Source organism: Artibeus jamaicensis, unplaced genomic scaffold (assembly GCF_021234435.1).
Source record: "Artibeus jamaicensis isolate MK-2021 breed Jamaican fruit bat unplaced genomic scaffold, CSHL_Jam_final contig_456, whole genome shotgun sequence".
Lineage (NCBI taxonomy): Eukaryota > Metazoa > Chordata > Mammalia > Chiroptera > Phyllostomidae > Artibeus > Artibeus jamaicensis.
In genome coordinates, this window is record NW_026521839.1 from 4,969,259 (window position 1) to 4,987,690 (window position 18,432).

The following is an 18,432-nucleotide window of genomic DNA, read 5'->3' on the forward strand; positions in this document are numbered from 1 at the left end:
ACAAGTTTTACCCCATGCAATCCTGCAGAGCTGAAGTTACACACCCTTCAAAATGTGGGAGAATGAAGCGCAAATAGACAAAACAGATTTTTTTGAGATTTACTACCTTTGTTTTGAAACAGACTCCTACCTCTTTTATGTTAACTTTTAAAATATAATCAAACTTCTAAATTGTACATTTTAACAAAATTAAAATTTCTTGTTTAAGGTGACAGTAAATTTTATTGTTCTCTATGAGCTGATAGCCCAGACATCATTAAAATTTCAAAGCATTCTGCAACTCGAAAGAGGTCGGATTGGTAAATGTTGTGCTTGCGTCCTCAGGGAATATCCTCAGTATTCATTCCAGAATTGTTACTAGGAAAGAACAGCTTTATCTGTTCCCTTGCCAGCAGAAGTCTTGGCAAGAGACAGCTCTTGGCTGACCATAAATAAAATTCCTTGAATCACCAGTATCTTGATTTGAGAAATAAATTTTACTGTGTCTTACATACACAAAAGCTGATTAACAATACTTTAAAAAAAAAAAACACTACTCCACTTTTTCACAGGTGTACCAAAGAAAATATAATGGAATTACATTCAACGATAAAGCTTAAAGTTCACTCTAGGTAATAGTTGCATTAACATTCACATACGCAAGCACAGAGTAAGTATATTCGGGAGTCTTATAATAGCATACAGCATACATATGGGAGATTGGTCTTGGGTCACATCGTACGTGTTAGCAAGAGTAGCAAGTCAGAGTGTCATAGAAAAGGTAAACGAAACCAGAGCGAAGGTTTGTCTGTAAGCTAGCACACCAAGACAAATCACAGAATTAGAGGACTGCAAAGTCTGCTCACTGTGTGTATGAGAAAACAATCTTTTTCTTCGATTTCTGGGTCTTGATAGTGTTGGCTAGAGAAGGTTGTGTATACAAAGTGCACGTAATTGTTTCTTAGAAAAGAGAGAGAGAGAAAGATCCTTTTATTTAGCAATTAATACATGCAAGAGGCAGCCCCAGAGTGACCTGAAAGAGTAAAGCTGTGATTGGCAGGTGGCCGGTACAATACAGATGTTATAGGCAATTCTCTTAAAGCACTTCTGTAGCAGCGGTGATCATCGAAATGGCTGTAGACTGAACTCGCTTTTGAGGAGAGTTTAGGGGAATTGTCTTCATCATAGTTCTTTTTAAAGATTTATATTATAGATTTTCTCTTTCTTAAATAAATCTATCAAACGACAAACAGCTTAAAGTGAGGTGTTGGGGTTTTCTTCTTTTTCTTTTGCTTTTGCATATGTGTCGTTGGAAAAGGATCTGGCCTTTTCATAAACAGTGTGAGCAAAAGAATCTTTAATAAAGTGAGCACAAGGACACGTACAGGAAACACATCAGACCTGCTTCTGTCGCCCTGGCTGGCCCCTTGCTGAATGCTGAACTATCGGCTTGTAGGTGCCGCCTGTAGGGACTGCTAAAGTCTTGTCCGTGAGGGCGGTTTTGTCTGGTTGAGGGTGGCCCAGACCTCTTGAGTTGTAAGATTTAGACAGTCTGGTCCCTGGTAAATTTCACAGTTCCCCTCCAGACTGGTAATTCCCTGTTTGTTTGCCTTTGTTTCCCAGCCCTCCCTGCACCGCCTGGTCTAATCTGGCCCCGCCCAGCCAATGTCTGGCACCCAGCCAATGTCTGGCACTTGCCCATCCCCAGTGGTCACACATACCTAGTGGCCACAGATACCCAAGCTGCTCAATCTCAAAATCTTTCAGCCTGCCCTGCAAGTGTCATCAAGACAGGATCCCCGGAGCACAGGGCAGAGAGTCCAACCTCTCACTGGCGGGGCTGGGAAGCCTCTCCTTTGCGGCGGAGGAGAAAGGAAACTTGGGTCTGCTTTTTAGGTTCTGAAAACAAGCCAGAGCGGAGAGAGAGAGTTAACACCAGACTTAGTAAAGCTTTTACGACAAAACCCGCTAAATGTGATCTAAACAGACACACAGGGCACTTGCTGCAGATTTCCGAGGTCTCTATGACAGGGCTCATGTGGAGGGGAGAACAGAGTGGGTAGGGAGTTGCTACAAGGGAGAGAGTTGCCTTTAATTACAAAAACTGGCTAAGTGGCTTGTTTCCCATCACATGACCTCACTGGTCACTGTTGTCAGTCGTGCTGTTCCCTTTCTCTTTTTTCTCCTGGGTCTTGTTACCCTTCTTCTTTTTCTTCTTTTTCTTGGTCTCCTCCTTTTTGCCGAAGGTTATGAAGTCACTTTTGTCAATTTGGCTGTTAGTGGGCTCCTGCCGGATGGAGATGATTGCAGGAGATCCTGGGATAATGAATTTGTCTGGCAACTCACCGGGACCAGATTGTTTGGGGTTGCCTGGTCCATACTTAAAGGTCCAGCTGTTGCTGTTGACACCAGCACCGACTGGAGGGGACACTTCTCCTGCCTCTGGTTCTGAAAGACAAAACACCACAAGTCAGTAACAGAGCCAACACACACCTCGAGTGTCACGTTAGTGGGTAGAATGTAGGAAAAGCTACTCAGATGGGCCTGGCTTCCAAGGTGAAGGAAAAACAAAAACAAAAAACCCTGAGGTCCTAAGAGCTACTGTTCACAGGGCATTTCCTGGGGCAATCAGTGCCATTAACCTTCTTTTAACCTTCTACTGTGAGAGATCCCTTAGGGCGTTGTTTGGTTTAACCACACACTGAAATACCTGAACCTCACCTAATGGTGGGTACTACAGAACTGTTCCTCAGGCCAGTTTAGGGACCTCTGGGGTCTTCGGTCAGAGGTTTCAATAACGATAGTAACCTAAAAGGCAGTTGACACACGGCATTCTGCCGTCAACTGCCAGGGGACTTCAGAACTCTCGTCTGCAGTTGTACTCAGAATGTCTGAATTATCTTCAGCTAATGGAGAAAAGAAACCTAAACTAGAGATACATGGTGCAGTTTGAAGTGTTAAAAAAAAAAGCAGAATATGTTACTTTTAGCCTATGAATTTGAGAAATTACTTTGGCTACAGGTGTCTTTTGATATCTACTCTGTCCAAAACAAAAACAAATTTAGTTGAATTAATTACAGTTGACCCTTGAACAAATGGGGGTTTAAAGTCACCAGACACCCAAACATCCAAGTCAAAAATCCATGTGTAACTTCTGACTCTCCAAAAACTTAACTGCTAATGGCCCACTGTTGACCAGAAGCCTTACAAATATAACATAAACAGTTGATTAATGTATTTTGTATATTAAATGTATTATATGACGTATTCTTAAAATTAAGCCAGAGAAAAGAAGATGTTATTAAGAAAACCAAAAGGAAGACAAAATACATTTACAGTACCATGTTCATTTATTGAAAAACACCTGTGTGTAAGTGGACTCATGTAGTTCAAACACATGTCATTAAAGCGTCAACTGTATTTGATCCCGATTCTTTTATAATAACCTTCATTTTATAAATGAAGATGAGTGTGTACAGTGAGACACTACAGAGCATAAGAGAATGGAATCTCCTGTTGTAAATCAGGCCTGTTTGGATAGAGCTCTGGGAGCCAGCCTGACTTGCCAAACCCAGTCTCCACCCTCAATGCACTTAGTTGGGACTTACACTCCAGCAATTATAAACCAATTTGGTAGCTGCAATAACTAAGTCACATGTAAAGTATTATGGGACTCCAGAGGAGACAGTTATTAATTATGCTTGAAAGAGTCAAAGGACATTCCAGAAGACAGGAGGAATTTACACTTGGGGACACGGTTACACATCCGAAAGTGTTCTCAATGCAAGATTCTCCTGAGGGTCTAGTTGGAAGACACACCATAAATACACCAATGACTTCTAAAGAGTAGGGGTCAGAGCTAGAGAGGAAGAGTAATGGTCTGTCTGGGCAAAGTAATCCCAGTGGCCATGACATTGGAACCTTTGACACCACAGCAGTGTTCATGAGTCTGACACGGCTCCTTCACTAGAGTCACCAAAAGTCCTCCAGACAAACCATTTATGTTCGACTGCAGTTGGGCTCACTAATTACATTATTTCCAAAGCCGATGGTCACATCTGAGTGTTCATCTTATTGACTCTCCCTGCAGCATCTGTCATCCCCTTCTTGAAACATTCGTTTTGATGAGCTCCTTATCCATCCATTCCCCTGAGCTTCTCTCTGGCTGTTCTTTCTCAGTTTCCTGGTTGGATCTCTTTCTTCACCCATGTGTTAGAGCTTCCTTGGGTTTGGCTCTAGAACTTCTCTTCCTTCTCTTTACTTTCTCATTTATGGATCGCAGCCACATGCATGGGAATACATACTATCTAAATATGCTGATGAGACAGAAATTTACATTGAAAGCCCTGTCACTCTGTGCCCAACTGCCTATCTGGTGTCTCGTCTTGGAGGCCTCATGGGCGTCTGAAACTGAAGCAATCCGAAATCAAACTTATGATTCCTCTACTTCTTTCTAAATCTCTGTACACTCAATAAGTGGCCCTCTATTCACCCCAGTGCTCACGCCAGGAACTTCAGAGCTACTCTTCATTTTCCCCTAGTCTTCATTCTTCATTTATAACAGATCAAGGCCTGTCATTTCTGCCTCCTAAATATACCCTGACTTTGTCTTCTCCTTATTTTCACCGCTACTACATTTTCTTGGGTGAATTACAATAGCCTCTTCCTTGTTCAAGTGGCTTCTACTTCTGCCTCTCTCTTAACACTCCATACAGTAGCCAGAGTCATCTTTATTCCTCCAAATCTTCCTCCATTTTTGAAAAACTGAAGTATAACATAATACAGTAAGATCCTTTAAAAAACAGAAATCAGATGATGTCACTCCCCTGTTTGAAATGATTCAGAGACCTTACACTGCATTGAGGGGAAAAAAAAAAACCCCATCAAACTCCTTACCATGGTATATAAGGCCCTTCAATAATCAGATATTTTTTATTCCCCAGTTACACCGACAAGCCTCCTTCTCACCACCGCCCTCCAACCACAGAGGCTTTCAGTTCCTCAAAAACACCCTGGGATTGCTTTTGCCTCAAGATCTGCATGCACAGGGTTTCTCTTTGCCCAGAATGATCTCCCCTCCATTCTTGGCATGACTCCCCCTTCTTCAAATCCACATTTAAAATGCAACCTCCTTGGAGAGGCATTCCATGAGCGTCCTAGTCAAGCAGCACCCCCTTCACCTCCGACTCCACACTGTAAGGTCCACAGAGGTGGAAAACGTATCTGATGTATTCACCCTATATTAACAGTGTCCAGCACAAGTCCTGGCTCACAACACGTGTTAAACAAATACTTGCTGGATGAATGAATGAAAGGACCGATGTGAGAAGTGGCAGAGGTACCCACTCTTTAGAGGCTCCAAAAGCCTTCCACTGACGGCACTTTCGGAATCCCTAAAGACAATGTGTGTAAAGACAATGCAAAGTGCTAAGCCTGACTCGGGCACAATGTGAAAGATCAATAAATGGGATCTCAGATGGGCAACTATACATGAGTGGGCAAAAGTGGGTTAATGCTAATAATAAGTAATGCAATAATTAATAAACAATAATACAAGAATAAACTGTTTCACGTACTCACCACTGTAAACCTACTTTTGCCCACCCTGTATGTGGTACAGGCTCTTGGTGCAGGGCAAGGATGTTGCAAATGCAGTCCGAGTACCAGCAGGCAGTGGGAAAGGGAGTAAGAAACCGAGCTTTCTCCCCTAAGCCCCTTCCCTGCACCAGGCTTCCCCTGCCGGAGTTGACTGACACGATAGGTCTTTGAGCAGAAGGCAACAGATATTTTTCTCTGAGGCAGCTTTTTTTGATTCATGTAAGACAATCAGATCTGCAACTGAGCTCAGCCAGAATCTGCCTGTTTACCTTTCAGACCCGGGCCCTGACCCTGAAAGACTCAGACAAAAGTGGGAAATGGATTTAAAAGCCTCTGATTTGGCATCTAGGGGAATCAGGTTTCAATGCCACTCCTCAGTCCTTTAGTGGCTCTCACGGGAGCCCAGGATGGAAATTTTTTTTGCAGCCACAGCTGGGACTCTGCATGAGGCCTTTCCACTGCCATATGGAGACGCAGAGCTCAGAGATATCTTTATCTTGCAGAATGGAGGAACATTAATGGTCATGCCTCACAGTCCCCTCATAGCAGGATTGCTAAGAGTTAATAAGCTTCTTTTACCTGTCATTTGCTGGGAGCCTGGGTTTGGTCTGACTCAGCCTAAACTCCAAGAAGCAATGAGACAGCCATTCAGGTGCATACTCCTCACATTCAGCTTCTGCAGAGCAGAACAAGGTCTGCTTTCTCCACCCCTCACAGGCAGTTGTGCCTAACTCGTTCTGGCTGATGTGTAAGCAAACACTTCTAGGGGTCATTCAAGTGAAATAATAGCTTAAGGATCTAATAAACAATATTTACTGACCTCCTAGTCTGAGTCCCTTTTGGCCCAGAGCACTGAAACCCTTGGCCGGCTTTGCCTATAAAATGCTGTGACTTTGGGGCAGAATCAAGGAGATGATTCTGCCTCCCTCTGAAGAAGATGAAAAAGAAAGACAAACCTTTCATGCCCCTAACCCCTGCTCAGGGCCAGTCCCAGCAAACCGTCAATTAAGGTAATGTTTTCTCCTTCAATACAGCTTCCCTTCCCCCTCCTGGGGCAAGTCCCCGCCCTTTTGCTCCCGGGAACCACCTCTGGGGCAGACAAAGACCAGACTGAAATGCAGCCAAGGCTCAAATGAATGGACCAATCAGGGACAAGCCTGTGGAGGTCTGAATCCCTGACCTTCAGATTAAAACCCAATAACATTTGAAAATGCTAATAAAATGTAATCATCGCAGTAAATGGTTTTGCTGTTTTTAAAAAAATTTCTCCACAACAGGTAGGAATACATTTAAAAATCAGAACAACCTACATTAAGAGGGGAAAAAAGTACACAGATCTGCGACTTTGAAACTGCTCTCTGGAGGTAGCCGACCCCTCACTTAACCCTATAATCCAGTGCAGGCACTTCCCTTAGGTGCCACCCAGGGTCTTCTCGGCAACACTCCTCACTTTCCTCTTTCATGCCAAACCAGCTCTGGCTGAGGTTCAGCCTCCCTGACTGGGAATGATTGGGCTGGAGGCTTTGCCAATGCCAATGCCAATGCCTAGGTAGGTCCTGAAGATGGCGAAGCAAATGCCAGACTCACCCCAAACCCTATTCTGAACTGCCCTGGACAATCAGCTAAGGCCAGAGAGGTTTATCTGATGTACACAGACTTCCCCAAACAGAACAGCGTTTGGCTGAGGATATTTTCTTTCAGGAAAGCTCTGAGGAGGGCATGGGCTGGAGCATTACGGACAGTGCTTAACTAACTCTCTTTCCTTTCTTCATCTCGTGTTACCCGTCTGAACTTGAGGGCCTGCCCTGGCTCTATCACTTGACAGGGCATCATCCTGAGCAATGTCTGGAAGTACCTCTGAGCCTGTTTCTCATTCATAAAACAGATGACCAGTGGTCACCCTCCTGTCTACAGGGAGGGCGTGGGCTGGGTGAATAGTTCCTCTGTCCTTCTATGCGCCTGGCGCTGGGCTCAGTAGATTTGCATGCAGTGTGATTTTTGTTCAAGACCCCCTACGAAGTAGATGTTGCCAATACCCATGTCTGTTTTAGAGATATGTCAGTTTATAAATAAAAAGACTACAGGCCAATGGTCACACGGTTTCTAAATGGTGGGGCCTGGGACTCAAATCAGGGCAATCTCACTCCAGTTATGAGACCCACATTCTGGGCTGTATCTGAAGGCTCTTTAAAAACCCTGAAACCGTACCCAAATGTAGCAATCACGACAATTCTGTCGGTTTTGTCACCACTTGGGAAACAGAGAGGCAGGCAGAGTCTGTAAACTAGAAATAGTTGAAGGGAGGAGTGGAGATGCGGGGAGGGGTGCGGATGTGGGAGTGACAGGCTCATGGAAAGCGCAGCCCAGTCCGCAGGCTTCAGCCCCGCCCCTTCACGCCCCATTCAGCCCTTTGTTACCATCTCTGGGATTTGGGTGCTAAGGCTAATAAAGAGCTCCCAGAAAACCCATCATTTTTATTAAAGCCAGGGACTATCTTGCCAGACAGCGCTCTGGAGCCTGCCTACCGCCCACTCTGCTGGGTCAGTGCAGCCAGCAAAGGCTATTAAATGATTACAGCCATTTCCGGCCCAGCCAGACAGCTCCCCTGGACCACACGTTCTCCCAGCGCAGATGCTCTTTCTCTGGCTGCGCTAGGAAGAGTCAGGACCCAGAAGATTCTGCAGATTCTGGGTTTGCAAGTGAACATCCTAGTTTTCCGTGCAGAGACACCTGCCTTAGCCCCGTCCTTGACTCCTCCTCTCCCCACCAGAACCAGCCACCCGCAGCCTTTCAAGCAGCTCTGGTTTCATTTTGGCTTTGAGAAACCATTTCATCTCTCCATCTGCTCTCTCTGTCTAGCTCTCCCTCTGTGCGTGAATGTACCAGAATTTGGCAGGTTGTAGAATTATACACGCTCAACCTGACCGAAAGGTAAAAAGGATCCGCCACCCTCCACCCCCCCAAGCCCAGACTGTGAAACACCTCTAGCCCCCCACCCCACCCCACCCCCATCCTGCCATCTGCCGGGTCTGCGGACTGCCTGCACAAGCTCCGCCTCCTCTCCCTCCCTCAATCCTTTATGAATTGGGCAATGTTAATCTGAGTAATTACCGCCCACAAAGCACAGGAGAACCAGAATCTGAAACTCAAATCCTGTCTAGATCAGAGAGACGAGGAGAAAGCTCGAACCACCTGGCCTAGCATTTCCCCAGGCTCCTCAGTCGTTCGGTTGACAGTGGAAAGAATTTTCCATGGAAACAAGGAATGTAACAACATATACCCCTGTTCTCTGTAAGACTTTAAGGCTCTACACTCAGAATACTAGGTTTCAATCTGGCTACGTCATGTAAACGTTGTGATGGTTAGCAAATTATTTAGTATTTCTGGGCCTCAGTTTTCACTTAAAGGAGACAACAGCACGCACCTCGTGGGCTGTTTTAATATTAAATGTAATTATCTTTATAGAGCACATAAGGCAGTACCCGGTGCAAAGTAACAACTTGTCACGCTTTACTTGTTAGTAAGATCAGAGCAGCAGACTTATTCATTCCTTTAAGGAATATTGGTCGACTGCTTATGGCAGGCCAGGCACGTTATTAAACATTTTGCATAGATATTTACTTGTAAATGTGTTATATACATGTATACATATTTTAAAGATTTCCATTTTACAGATAAGGAAACTGAAGGCTTACATTACAGCAAGATGATTTGCCCTGAATCACAAGGGATTTGGTAATAAAGCCAAAATATGGTTCTCAGACTGACTCCCCACCCTCGAAAATAGAATTTCATAATAATAATTATTATTATTTTAGAGTTTTATAATAATAAAATAATAATAACTATTATTATTATTTTACTTCTTGAAGCTTTGGGGTGGGGGAGCAGGCAGAGTTGAGCTCCACTCACAGGCCTGGCGCTCTGACCCCCAGAGCAGCTGCAAGGGGTGGTGTGTGTGCCATCAGAGGCCGGGCTGGGTGCTGGGCAAGTCGATCTGGTTCCCCTCCCACAGGCTGCCACTCCCGCTCTTTCTCCGGCTTTAGGTGGGTTGAGTGATCTGGAAGAAGATTCTGTGGCTGCTTGGTGCCTCAGACCACAGCTGGGCTAATTTTCAGTAATCTTGGAGCGGAAGAGATAAATAGAGCGGCATATTTTTAAAGCCAAGCTCTTGCTTTGTGCCCAAAATAACCCTGCCATTTCTAGGTTAAGAGTATAAAGATATCACGTGCTAGGAACCCAGATTCAAAAATCAGAATGGCCAGTCTCAAATCTTCCTAGCTCTCCATAGTCAGCTAAAAATAAAAATAAAAATAAAATAAAAATAATCACATTTCTTCTTTCTGTGTCTCCAGCAGGGCTCTGGCTATCTGGTTGTCTCTACTTTATTTCTTGGTTACTCAAGTCCCCCAGGGTCTAGAGAGGGCAATGTCTCCTTCCAGCCTCCTCACAGTGCCCCTGCCTCGGCCTGTGTTACACCCTGGGGGCAGCAGAACCACCACGTCAAGGTTCAGGATCACACAGATTTGAGCTGGAGTCTCAGCTTTACCACTCATTTGTTGTATAACCTTGAGAAGGTCACTTGGCCTCTCAGCCCCATTCTTGCATAGGCAAAACAGAGATAATAATATCCATCTACCATATTTTTTGGACTATAAGATGCACTCCCCCCCCAAATTTGGGAGAAAAATGGGGGTGCATCTTACAGTCCGAATGTAGCTTTACACTTACATTGGTGAAATATTATGTTATTTATGTTATTAAATACTTTACCACATTTTTTGCTTCAAAAATTTTTTTTCCTATTTTCCTCTTCTAAAACCTATGTGTGTCTTATGATCCAAAAAATACGGTAATAGGATTGTGAGCATTAAGAAGAGACAATGCTCATAAATCACAGAGAACAATGTCTGACGTGTAGCAACTGGAATAAAGGGTTGGTATTATTACTATGTAGAATTCCCCTGAGGAAGCCGATTCCCCCTCACCAACCTAGTCCTGGACTCTGTCCTGCCAGGACTTCTCTTTTCCAGAGGTCCTCTTCCCCTGGGGCCCTGCCCCTCCCAGGGACCATTAAAGATGTCTAGTTGGGAAGTTTTCCAGCTTAGAGATGGTTGCTAGGTAGGGAGCCACTCCCCTGAGCCCTCACAAGCAGGCAGGAAGTGGCAGCTTGGACGTGGTAGACAGCACACTGGACCAGGGATCAAAAGCCTTGGGTTCGAATCACAGCTTCAACATTCTGTTTTCTACTCTTTTCTCCTACACTATTTTGAGAGACACTGACTGACTTGTAGCTTTGAGGCAGGATAGTAAGAAGCTTGAAAAATTCCTTGGTGAGTGAAATGGGGAAACTGAGACTGACGGCTGATTCATACTGGCCTCACCCAGAGCCCCGACTCACCCGCCTCCTTCTCCCAGGCATGACCACTCTCTTAGGCATTAAAAGCCCTCAGGACAAGGAGGTTCTAATCAGGGTCGAATTATCTTAGGAACGAAGCCTCAGGTCTGTGGACCAAAGAGACAGAGTTTTGGTCAAACCAGAGATAACACCTCAGCTTCAGTTGAGTTTCAGCTTCAGGCCCAGAAAAGCAGCAAAAGCAGATGAAGCAACACCATGGAGGGCGTCAGGACGGGGTGTAATTACCAATGACCCCACACCTGAGTGCCAACCAATCAATAGAAACCAGGAACCTGACCCTACATGCTCATTTTGATGAATCAGCATATTAAAGGACACACATGGAAAGCTGATGAATATTCCGTTGAGCTAATGTTTCGAGACCTCCCCTAACATCTCTGCCTTTAGGAAACAGATAAAACCCTTTCTGGAAAGGGCCCAGTGCATGCTCTCTCTCTCTAGAGCACACCCATGCCTCTTTCTTCAGGGCTGTCTGTATCTTTGTTTTCTTCCTCCTAAGCTCTCAGGGGCCCCACGAGACAGCAGTGGGCAGTGGCAGTTAGTCCAGGGCTGACCCTTTGAACCTGTCTGCAAAGGCCCTCCTTTTGCCTCTGTAACTTGTTTCCTGAGCCCATGCAGCCCAGCTGGCTCGCTTCCTCTGCCCCTGTGACTTTCTTTCTAAAAGGCCAAGGCAGCTCTCAAAGCAGCCCACTTGAATCTTCTGTTTAAGAATACTTTGGCTTTGCATGCTAAATCAACTTCCTCTTGTGGTACAGTTCTTGGTTCTGAATTCTTTCTTTGCCAAACTCAAGAACCAAGAGCCCACATGGCAGGTAACAGTTTCTTCAGCTGTAATATGGATGAATCAGATACCTCCCAGAGGCGCTATAACTCATTCAACTAAATGTACTAATATGTATTGTATACAATAAGTTAGGCATTGTACTAGGAATCAGGGGAAGGGATATAAATAATATTAGGACAGGTACCCTACCCTCAAAGAGGAAGAGTGTAGAAAAGGACAAGTAAATGAATAAATACAATATTGTTTTAATAAACAAGGTAGAAAACAACTCTGGTACAAAGAGGGCAGTACAATTTCTAGGTACAGTCTGCACGGAGGTTAAGAGCCCTGCTTCACACCCCGGCCCCACCACTCACTAGAGAGGTGTAGACCCTTACTTAACCTCAACTATCTCAGTTTCCTAAGCATAAAATGGGTATGACAGGCTTATGGGGAGGGGCGCCCATACAGATTAAAGGGGTTAATACATGTAGGGTGTTAGAACAATACCTGGCTTAAATTCACAAAGCATGGTTTAAGTACTCAATAGAGGTCAGCTATTAACAATTAATTTCTCCTCTGTCTGCTCCACTATCCTCCAACCTGAGGACTAAGTCCCTGGGTGACGGTGTCACCGAGTTGGCAGGCAGCACCAGGTAGAGGTGGGGCAGCCCACCCCAGATAAGAGAATGCCAACTTTATGTGTTCATATCCTATAACCCAGTAATCCCGCTTCTGGAAATCTAACCATACAAATGCTAAGAGGAGTGTATAAGAATGTGCACTGCATAGATATCAATGGGAAATTAGATAAAGAAATTATAATATAAAAATAAAACATACCATTCCCCTATTAAAAAAGAATGAGGGGGTATATATGCACTGACTTGGAAAGGTGCTTTTAAAGAGCTACACACAGTAGTAATATGCACAACATTATGCCGTTTTGCTTGTTGAAAGGCTACATATTTGTAAATAAACACGGAAAAAACATTCATACATCAATCGCATGATTAAAATCAATTTGAAAAGTATTTGGAAAAGTAAACCCCAGTGTGAACTACGAACTCTAGGTGGCCATGTGCCAGTGCAGGGTCATCGTCTGTAACACACACCCGACCCGGTGCTGGACACCAATCGTGGCAGGTGCTGTGCAGGGGCCGGGACTGGGGTGCCTGGGGACTCTCTGTCCTTCCTGCTTGGTTTCACTGTGAACCTAAAACTGCTCTAAAAAATAAAGTATATTCATTGAAAAAATTTTTGGAGGATACACACAAAACTGTTAACAGCGGTTGCCACACCGAGGGGCACAGAATTGAGGGAATCGGATATTTTCATTCACGGGGTACTGTATTTAATATTTACATCAACAACGTAATTGCTGATGTAAATTTTATACTCATAAAAAATTAGGGACATACACTAAACTACTGGCAGTAGTTACTTCTGGGGAGTGTGACTGGAGGCGGCAAGGAGGTACTACTCACTTTTAATTCTGTCAGATTTAATTTCTTATGATTTTTGCCAGCTCATAGCTAAATCAGAGAGAGAGAGAGAGAGAGCTCAAAAAGAATACTAGCCCAGCAGCTACTTGTTTAAAATCAGCTGCAAATTTAAAACTAGCTGGGACAAAATGTCACTGTCCCAGATAGTCTGGACCCAGGACCACCTACACAATTTGCAGGGTCCATTGCAAAATGAAAATGGGCCCCCCTTTAAAAAAATGATTAAGGACTTCAAGATGGTGACAGCATAATATTAAACCAAACGGGCTTTTCTAAGTGCTAGGTCCTGGAAAGCAGCCTTGCTACTTGGGCCCCAGAGGCCACTGCTGGGTTCCTCCTTCTACACCACAACTTGACAGTGACTCTCCGCAGGGTCTCACACCCACCGCCTGGCCCACCCAACCTGTGTGAGGCAGAATCATTTCACCTAACGATAACACTGCTTCTACCTTTGACTGGGTTTTCAAACTTTTCTTCTCCATCTTCCCCCCTTACTTTGATACAATCTGTGCTTCTTAAACTTGGCAGCAATCCCAGGCTCTGCGATGCTGTATCACGTCTCGGCCTTGAGCAACCATTTCTGGACAAGCAGCGATATCCCTCCTCTGAGGGTGTAAAATGGAGGTGCCATCAGAACACTGCAGAGCAAGAGGATGAGTCCTGGGGACAGCCCTCTAGCCCACTGCCTGCCCCTGGACTTCAATGCCATTCCACTGCATCTAACAAAAACATTGTGAATCCTATTTACTGTGTGCCAGGTATTGTGCTAAATGCCAGGATAGTAAATTGAGTAAATGCTAACATTTCTGTGTGCTTGCCATGAGCTAAGCACTGTACTGAGTCTTTTTGCATGCACGGTCTCATTTAATTCCTATTGCAGCCTGCAGTCTTGTACCTTTCACACACTAATGAATCTGAGGTACAGTGATGAAGTGGTACCTCAGGGGTCTGAGGCCCCATGCAACGCCATGCTGCCTCCCCTAAGCTCACACAGCAAAGTTTAAACAAACCTGCCCTTCGTTCTCCATATTTTCTCATACACAATCAAGACCAAGTCCACCCGATCACCTAAGAACATTAACAAGGCCAGTTCTTTTTACAAAAATGCTACATTCACCTCCCTTTTGGTCCCACATTTCCAGACACTCAAACTTTCCGATCCTTGGTCTACGGAGAGAAAAACACTAAGCTGATAGGTAGCTCACGAGCCTGTCTTGATCCACAGAGCAAAGCAGGATCACAGAGCCTCCTTTCTTAAAACAAACAAGCAAATCTGTTGGCTTCCCATGGCCAGCAAATGAAACTACAAGTTCTTTAGCTGAATTTGTGAGGCCCTGAAAAATCTGACTCCAGTCTGCCCCTGTGAGCTCATTTCCCAGCAGTCCTCCATACTAGCTCTGCAATGCACTCCTTCCATTCACCCAGACCACACGCTTCAGGGTTTTTTTTAAAGAACGCATGTATTACTCCCTTTGGCTGGAACTCTCTTCCTTCCCACATCCTACTTGTCATCCTTCAACACCCATGTTACATGCCACATAATCTCTGACCTGGTCCCCTGAATTCCCAGTTTCACCATCTGGGTTCCTGCATCTAGTATTCATAATCATTGAGGGAAGCTTTGGGTCCCGTGAAAACAATTTGGGGGACTCTCTTGGTCAAGGTGAACTGGCTTGCTATCCTTACACTGGGTTTGTTTGATTACAACACAGACTCCGAGTCCCATTGTGGACTGACAGGCCATGGTGGTTTATCTCAGTTTCCTAGCCCCAAATTGGCCCTGCCTATGCACAGTACTATTACAGTCCTTATCACATGACGCTGAAATATTTTTTTCTTATTTCTTTACATTTCTCTCTTCCCACACTGGGTTATGAGGACAAGACTGTGTTATATATTTAATATTATATCTGCATCACCTAGAAGAGAGACTGGCCTTAAGCAGGTGCTTAACGAATATATTTGAGCCCTGGCTGGTGTAGCTCAATGGAGTGAGTGCGGGCCTGTGAACCAAAGGGTCGCCAGTTCAATTCGCCGTCAGGGCACATACCCGGGTTGTGGGCCAGGTCCCAGCTGGGGACATATAGGGGCAACCACACATTGATGTTTCTCTCCCTCTCTTTCTCCTTACCTTCCCCCCCAAATAAATAAATAAAATCATTAAAAAATAAATAAATATATTGTTTAGTGACTATATAGAAGTTTCTAACCAAATTCTATATTGAAGCCAAACCAGAAAAAGTACCCTGGGACATGATATTCTAATATGAAAGTATTTTATTTCTTTGTGAGTGTGTGTGTATGAGAGAGATATAGATAGAGAGAGAGAAAGAGAGAATATATACAAATGAATGAATAAAGATTTTAAAGAGAAAGTCCATGGTGGTGGTTTATGGTGGAGTTCTAGGGACCTGCCCTTGAAGTGAGTTTTTGGGGACCTTCATAGTGCCCTTCAAATTGTAACCATTTAGAAGGCTAGTGTCCTGGAAACAAGGTTGTGACCCTGAGTGAGAAAGGGCCAAAGCAATTAACATACATCTCTGAATCCCTAGATTTAGCAAGAGCATATTGAAGAGCTCATCCACCATAAAACAAAAACTCACCAAGGCAGGTATGAGAATGAAATATACTCAGTGCGACAGAGGGAGACTGACGAGACACTGACCATTGACTAAGCACAGCCGCTCACGGCAGACTACAGGGACAGCAGTTTTATTGACATTGTGGGGACAGGAGGAGCCTACAGGAGCACTGGACTCCAAGGAAGCTCTTTCATGGGTCTTATGCCTAATCACTGTCAGAGACATGAGGGGTGATTTGTTCTCCAATCACAGCTGCTAAGGGCACTGAGATGCTCTAGGTTTTGGAGGTGCCTCGCCTGTTCAAGGAGGTAGCTAGTATGAGAATAGGTTTGTTACACAAACAAACAAACAAACAAACAAATCCTGAGTACATGCACATCCACAGACTGGGCCCATAACCACCCTGACTGCTGACCCTGACACAAGACGAATCACTGAAGAAAAGCAAGCGAGATTTAAGAATATTGACTGAAATACCTCCTCTGCCCCACTTCCCACAACTCCCAACACACACGTACACACCGATCTGGCTCTGCACTTTCTTCTTCAGGGAGGTCCTGGATATAAACTTTCATCTGCTTTCACCTAGACACAGATGCTAGATGCATACAGGACAGGAACTATGTGTTGTCCCTAGGTACAGTAACTTTTCTGCCACCTGCCATGCCCTTTAAACGACTTCTTCCAGATTAGCCTATGGATGATTCAAAGAGTACTGTCTTCTCCTGACTGCTTCCCAACTTTTGGAAAAATACTCTTAAGCCTGGGACAGAACAATATCTCTTATCCTTTAATAATGCAGTGGGAACCATTTTCCTCTTGTCTCCATGTTTCTACCCCTGCTCATACAGAAGGGAACACTACCAAACCAATACTTCCATCCTGTAGGGGTGGGTTAAGAAGGGAGCTTGTATCTTTAGCTCCACTTTCTACTTACTATCCCCAATGAGAAAACACTGTTTATCTGACTGGGGAGATTTCCGTAAATCATATGGAAAATGCTTCTTGATTGGACAAAGTTAGCATCAATGGTTGCTATTCCTTCGTGAAATACCTCTTCTCTAATTCTCTTCCTCTTTTCCAGCTCAGCCTCTGTTCGGTGATCACACCAGGACAGTTCTCCCTTCTCACTCAGGAAACACTCTGCCATTCCTCACTTTCTTCCCTTGCATTCTGGGGGAGGTTGGACACCCTTCCCTATGCTCCACATCATCGTTACCAATAATAAACCTGATTTGAACCTTGTTCCCTCAGTTAGCTCTTTGCATCTATTCTTAATAATGAAAATCTGCGGGAAAGCAAGGCGGTTAATTCCATCAAACTCCTAACAATTAATAGCCTTCAGAAAGCATTTAAAGTCTCATTAACACTGACTACCCCCTTTTCATAGTCCTCATATGCACTTTATTTTTACCTCCACCTCTACTGAAGTTTACACACACAGAGAAACGCACAGCCGTCTCTGCCTCAACATGAAAGACCACGTGGTAGGAAGATTAACGGTCTCCCAATGATGCCCGTGTCCTAATTCCTGGAACTTGTGAAAATGTTATATGACAAAAGGGACTTTGCAGATGTGATCCCAAGACAGAGACATTATCCTGGATTATCCAGGTGGGTCTGATGTAATCACAAGGGTCCCTGTAAGTGAAAGAGGGACATGGGAGAGCCAGAGTCAGAAAGAGATTTGCAGATGCTCTGGTGTTGGCTGTGAAGGTGGAGAGAGGAGCCAGGAGCCCTGAAAGGCAGGCAGCCTCTTAAAGCTGGAAAAGGAAAAAACAAAAAAACGAAAAACAGATCCTCCTCTAGAACTTCCACAAGGAATTCTATCTTGATTTTAGCCCAGTGAAACCCATTTTGGACTCTGATTGCCAGTATTGTAGGATAAGAAATTTATATTGTTTTAAGCCATGCAGGTTGTGGTGATTTGTTACAGAAGCCCCAGGAAACGAATGCAGATTTTGGTATCTGGAAGTGAGGTGTCCTTCACTGGTATGTGGGACAAAACAACAGCAGTGTGTTAGTCAAGGGTTAGGGTTCAGCCTCAGAGGGGCAGGAGTTTAAATATTGCTCTTGCTATTATATTAATTACAAATTCAACAAATATTTGTTAATTAATTTGTTAATTAAGCACCCTTGTATGCTACACACCTTGCTTGACACTGTACATATAATGGTGAGCTAAAGACATGAACTGTGTGACTATAAAGAAGTCATTTAAGCCCTGGCTGGTGTAGCTCAGTGGATTGAGCGGGGGGTCCTGCGAATCAAAGGATTGCAATTTGATTCCCAGTCAAGGCACATGCCTGGGTTGCAGGACAATTCCCAGCAGGGGATGCACAAGAAGCAACCATACACTGATATTTCTCTCCCTCTCTCCTTCCCTTCCCCTCTGAAGATAAATAAAATGTAAAATAAATAAATGAATGAAATTTAAAAAAAAGAAGTCATTTAATTCCTGAGTCTCAAGTTTATTATCTAAAACCTGGGAATAATAATGCACTTTTCTTCTATTTAAGGAGGCAATGCATGCGAAGTGTGTATTACGGTTCTCAATAAATAGTAGCTATTACTAAGACTTTCTCT

At 44.2% G+C, this 18,432-nt stretch overlaps 1 protein-coding gene across 3 annotated transcripts in view; it reads right to left on the reverse strand.

Moving 5' to 3' along the window:
- Positions 1–457: 457 nt before the first annotated feature.
- LOC119051041 (protocadherin alpha-C2) overlaps positions 458–18,432 on the reverse strand; it is a 74,998-nt gene continuing 57,023 nt past the window's right edge. For 2 of the 3 annotated variants that reach the window (XM_037147619.2, XM_037147618.2), the window contains exon 4: positions 458–2,427. In XM_037147619.2, coding sequence (XP_037003514.2) covers positions 2,117–2,427 — 311 coding nt within the window. In that variant the 3' untranslated portion in view covers positions 458–2,116. The remainder of the gene's footprint in view (positions 2,428–18,432) is intronic. The other variant, XM_037147621.2, reaches the window with a different exon arrangement.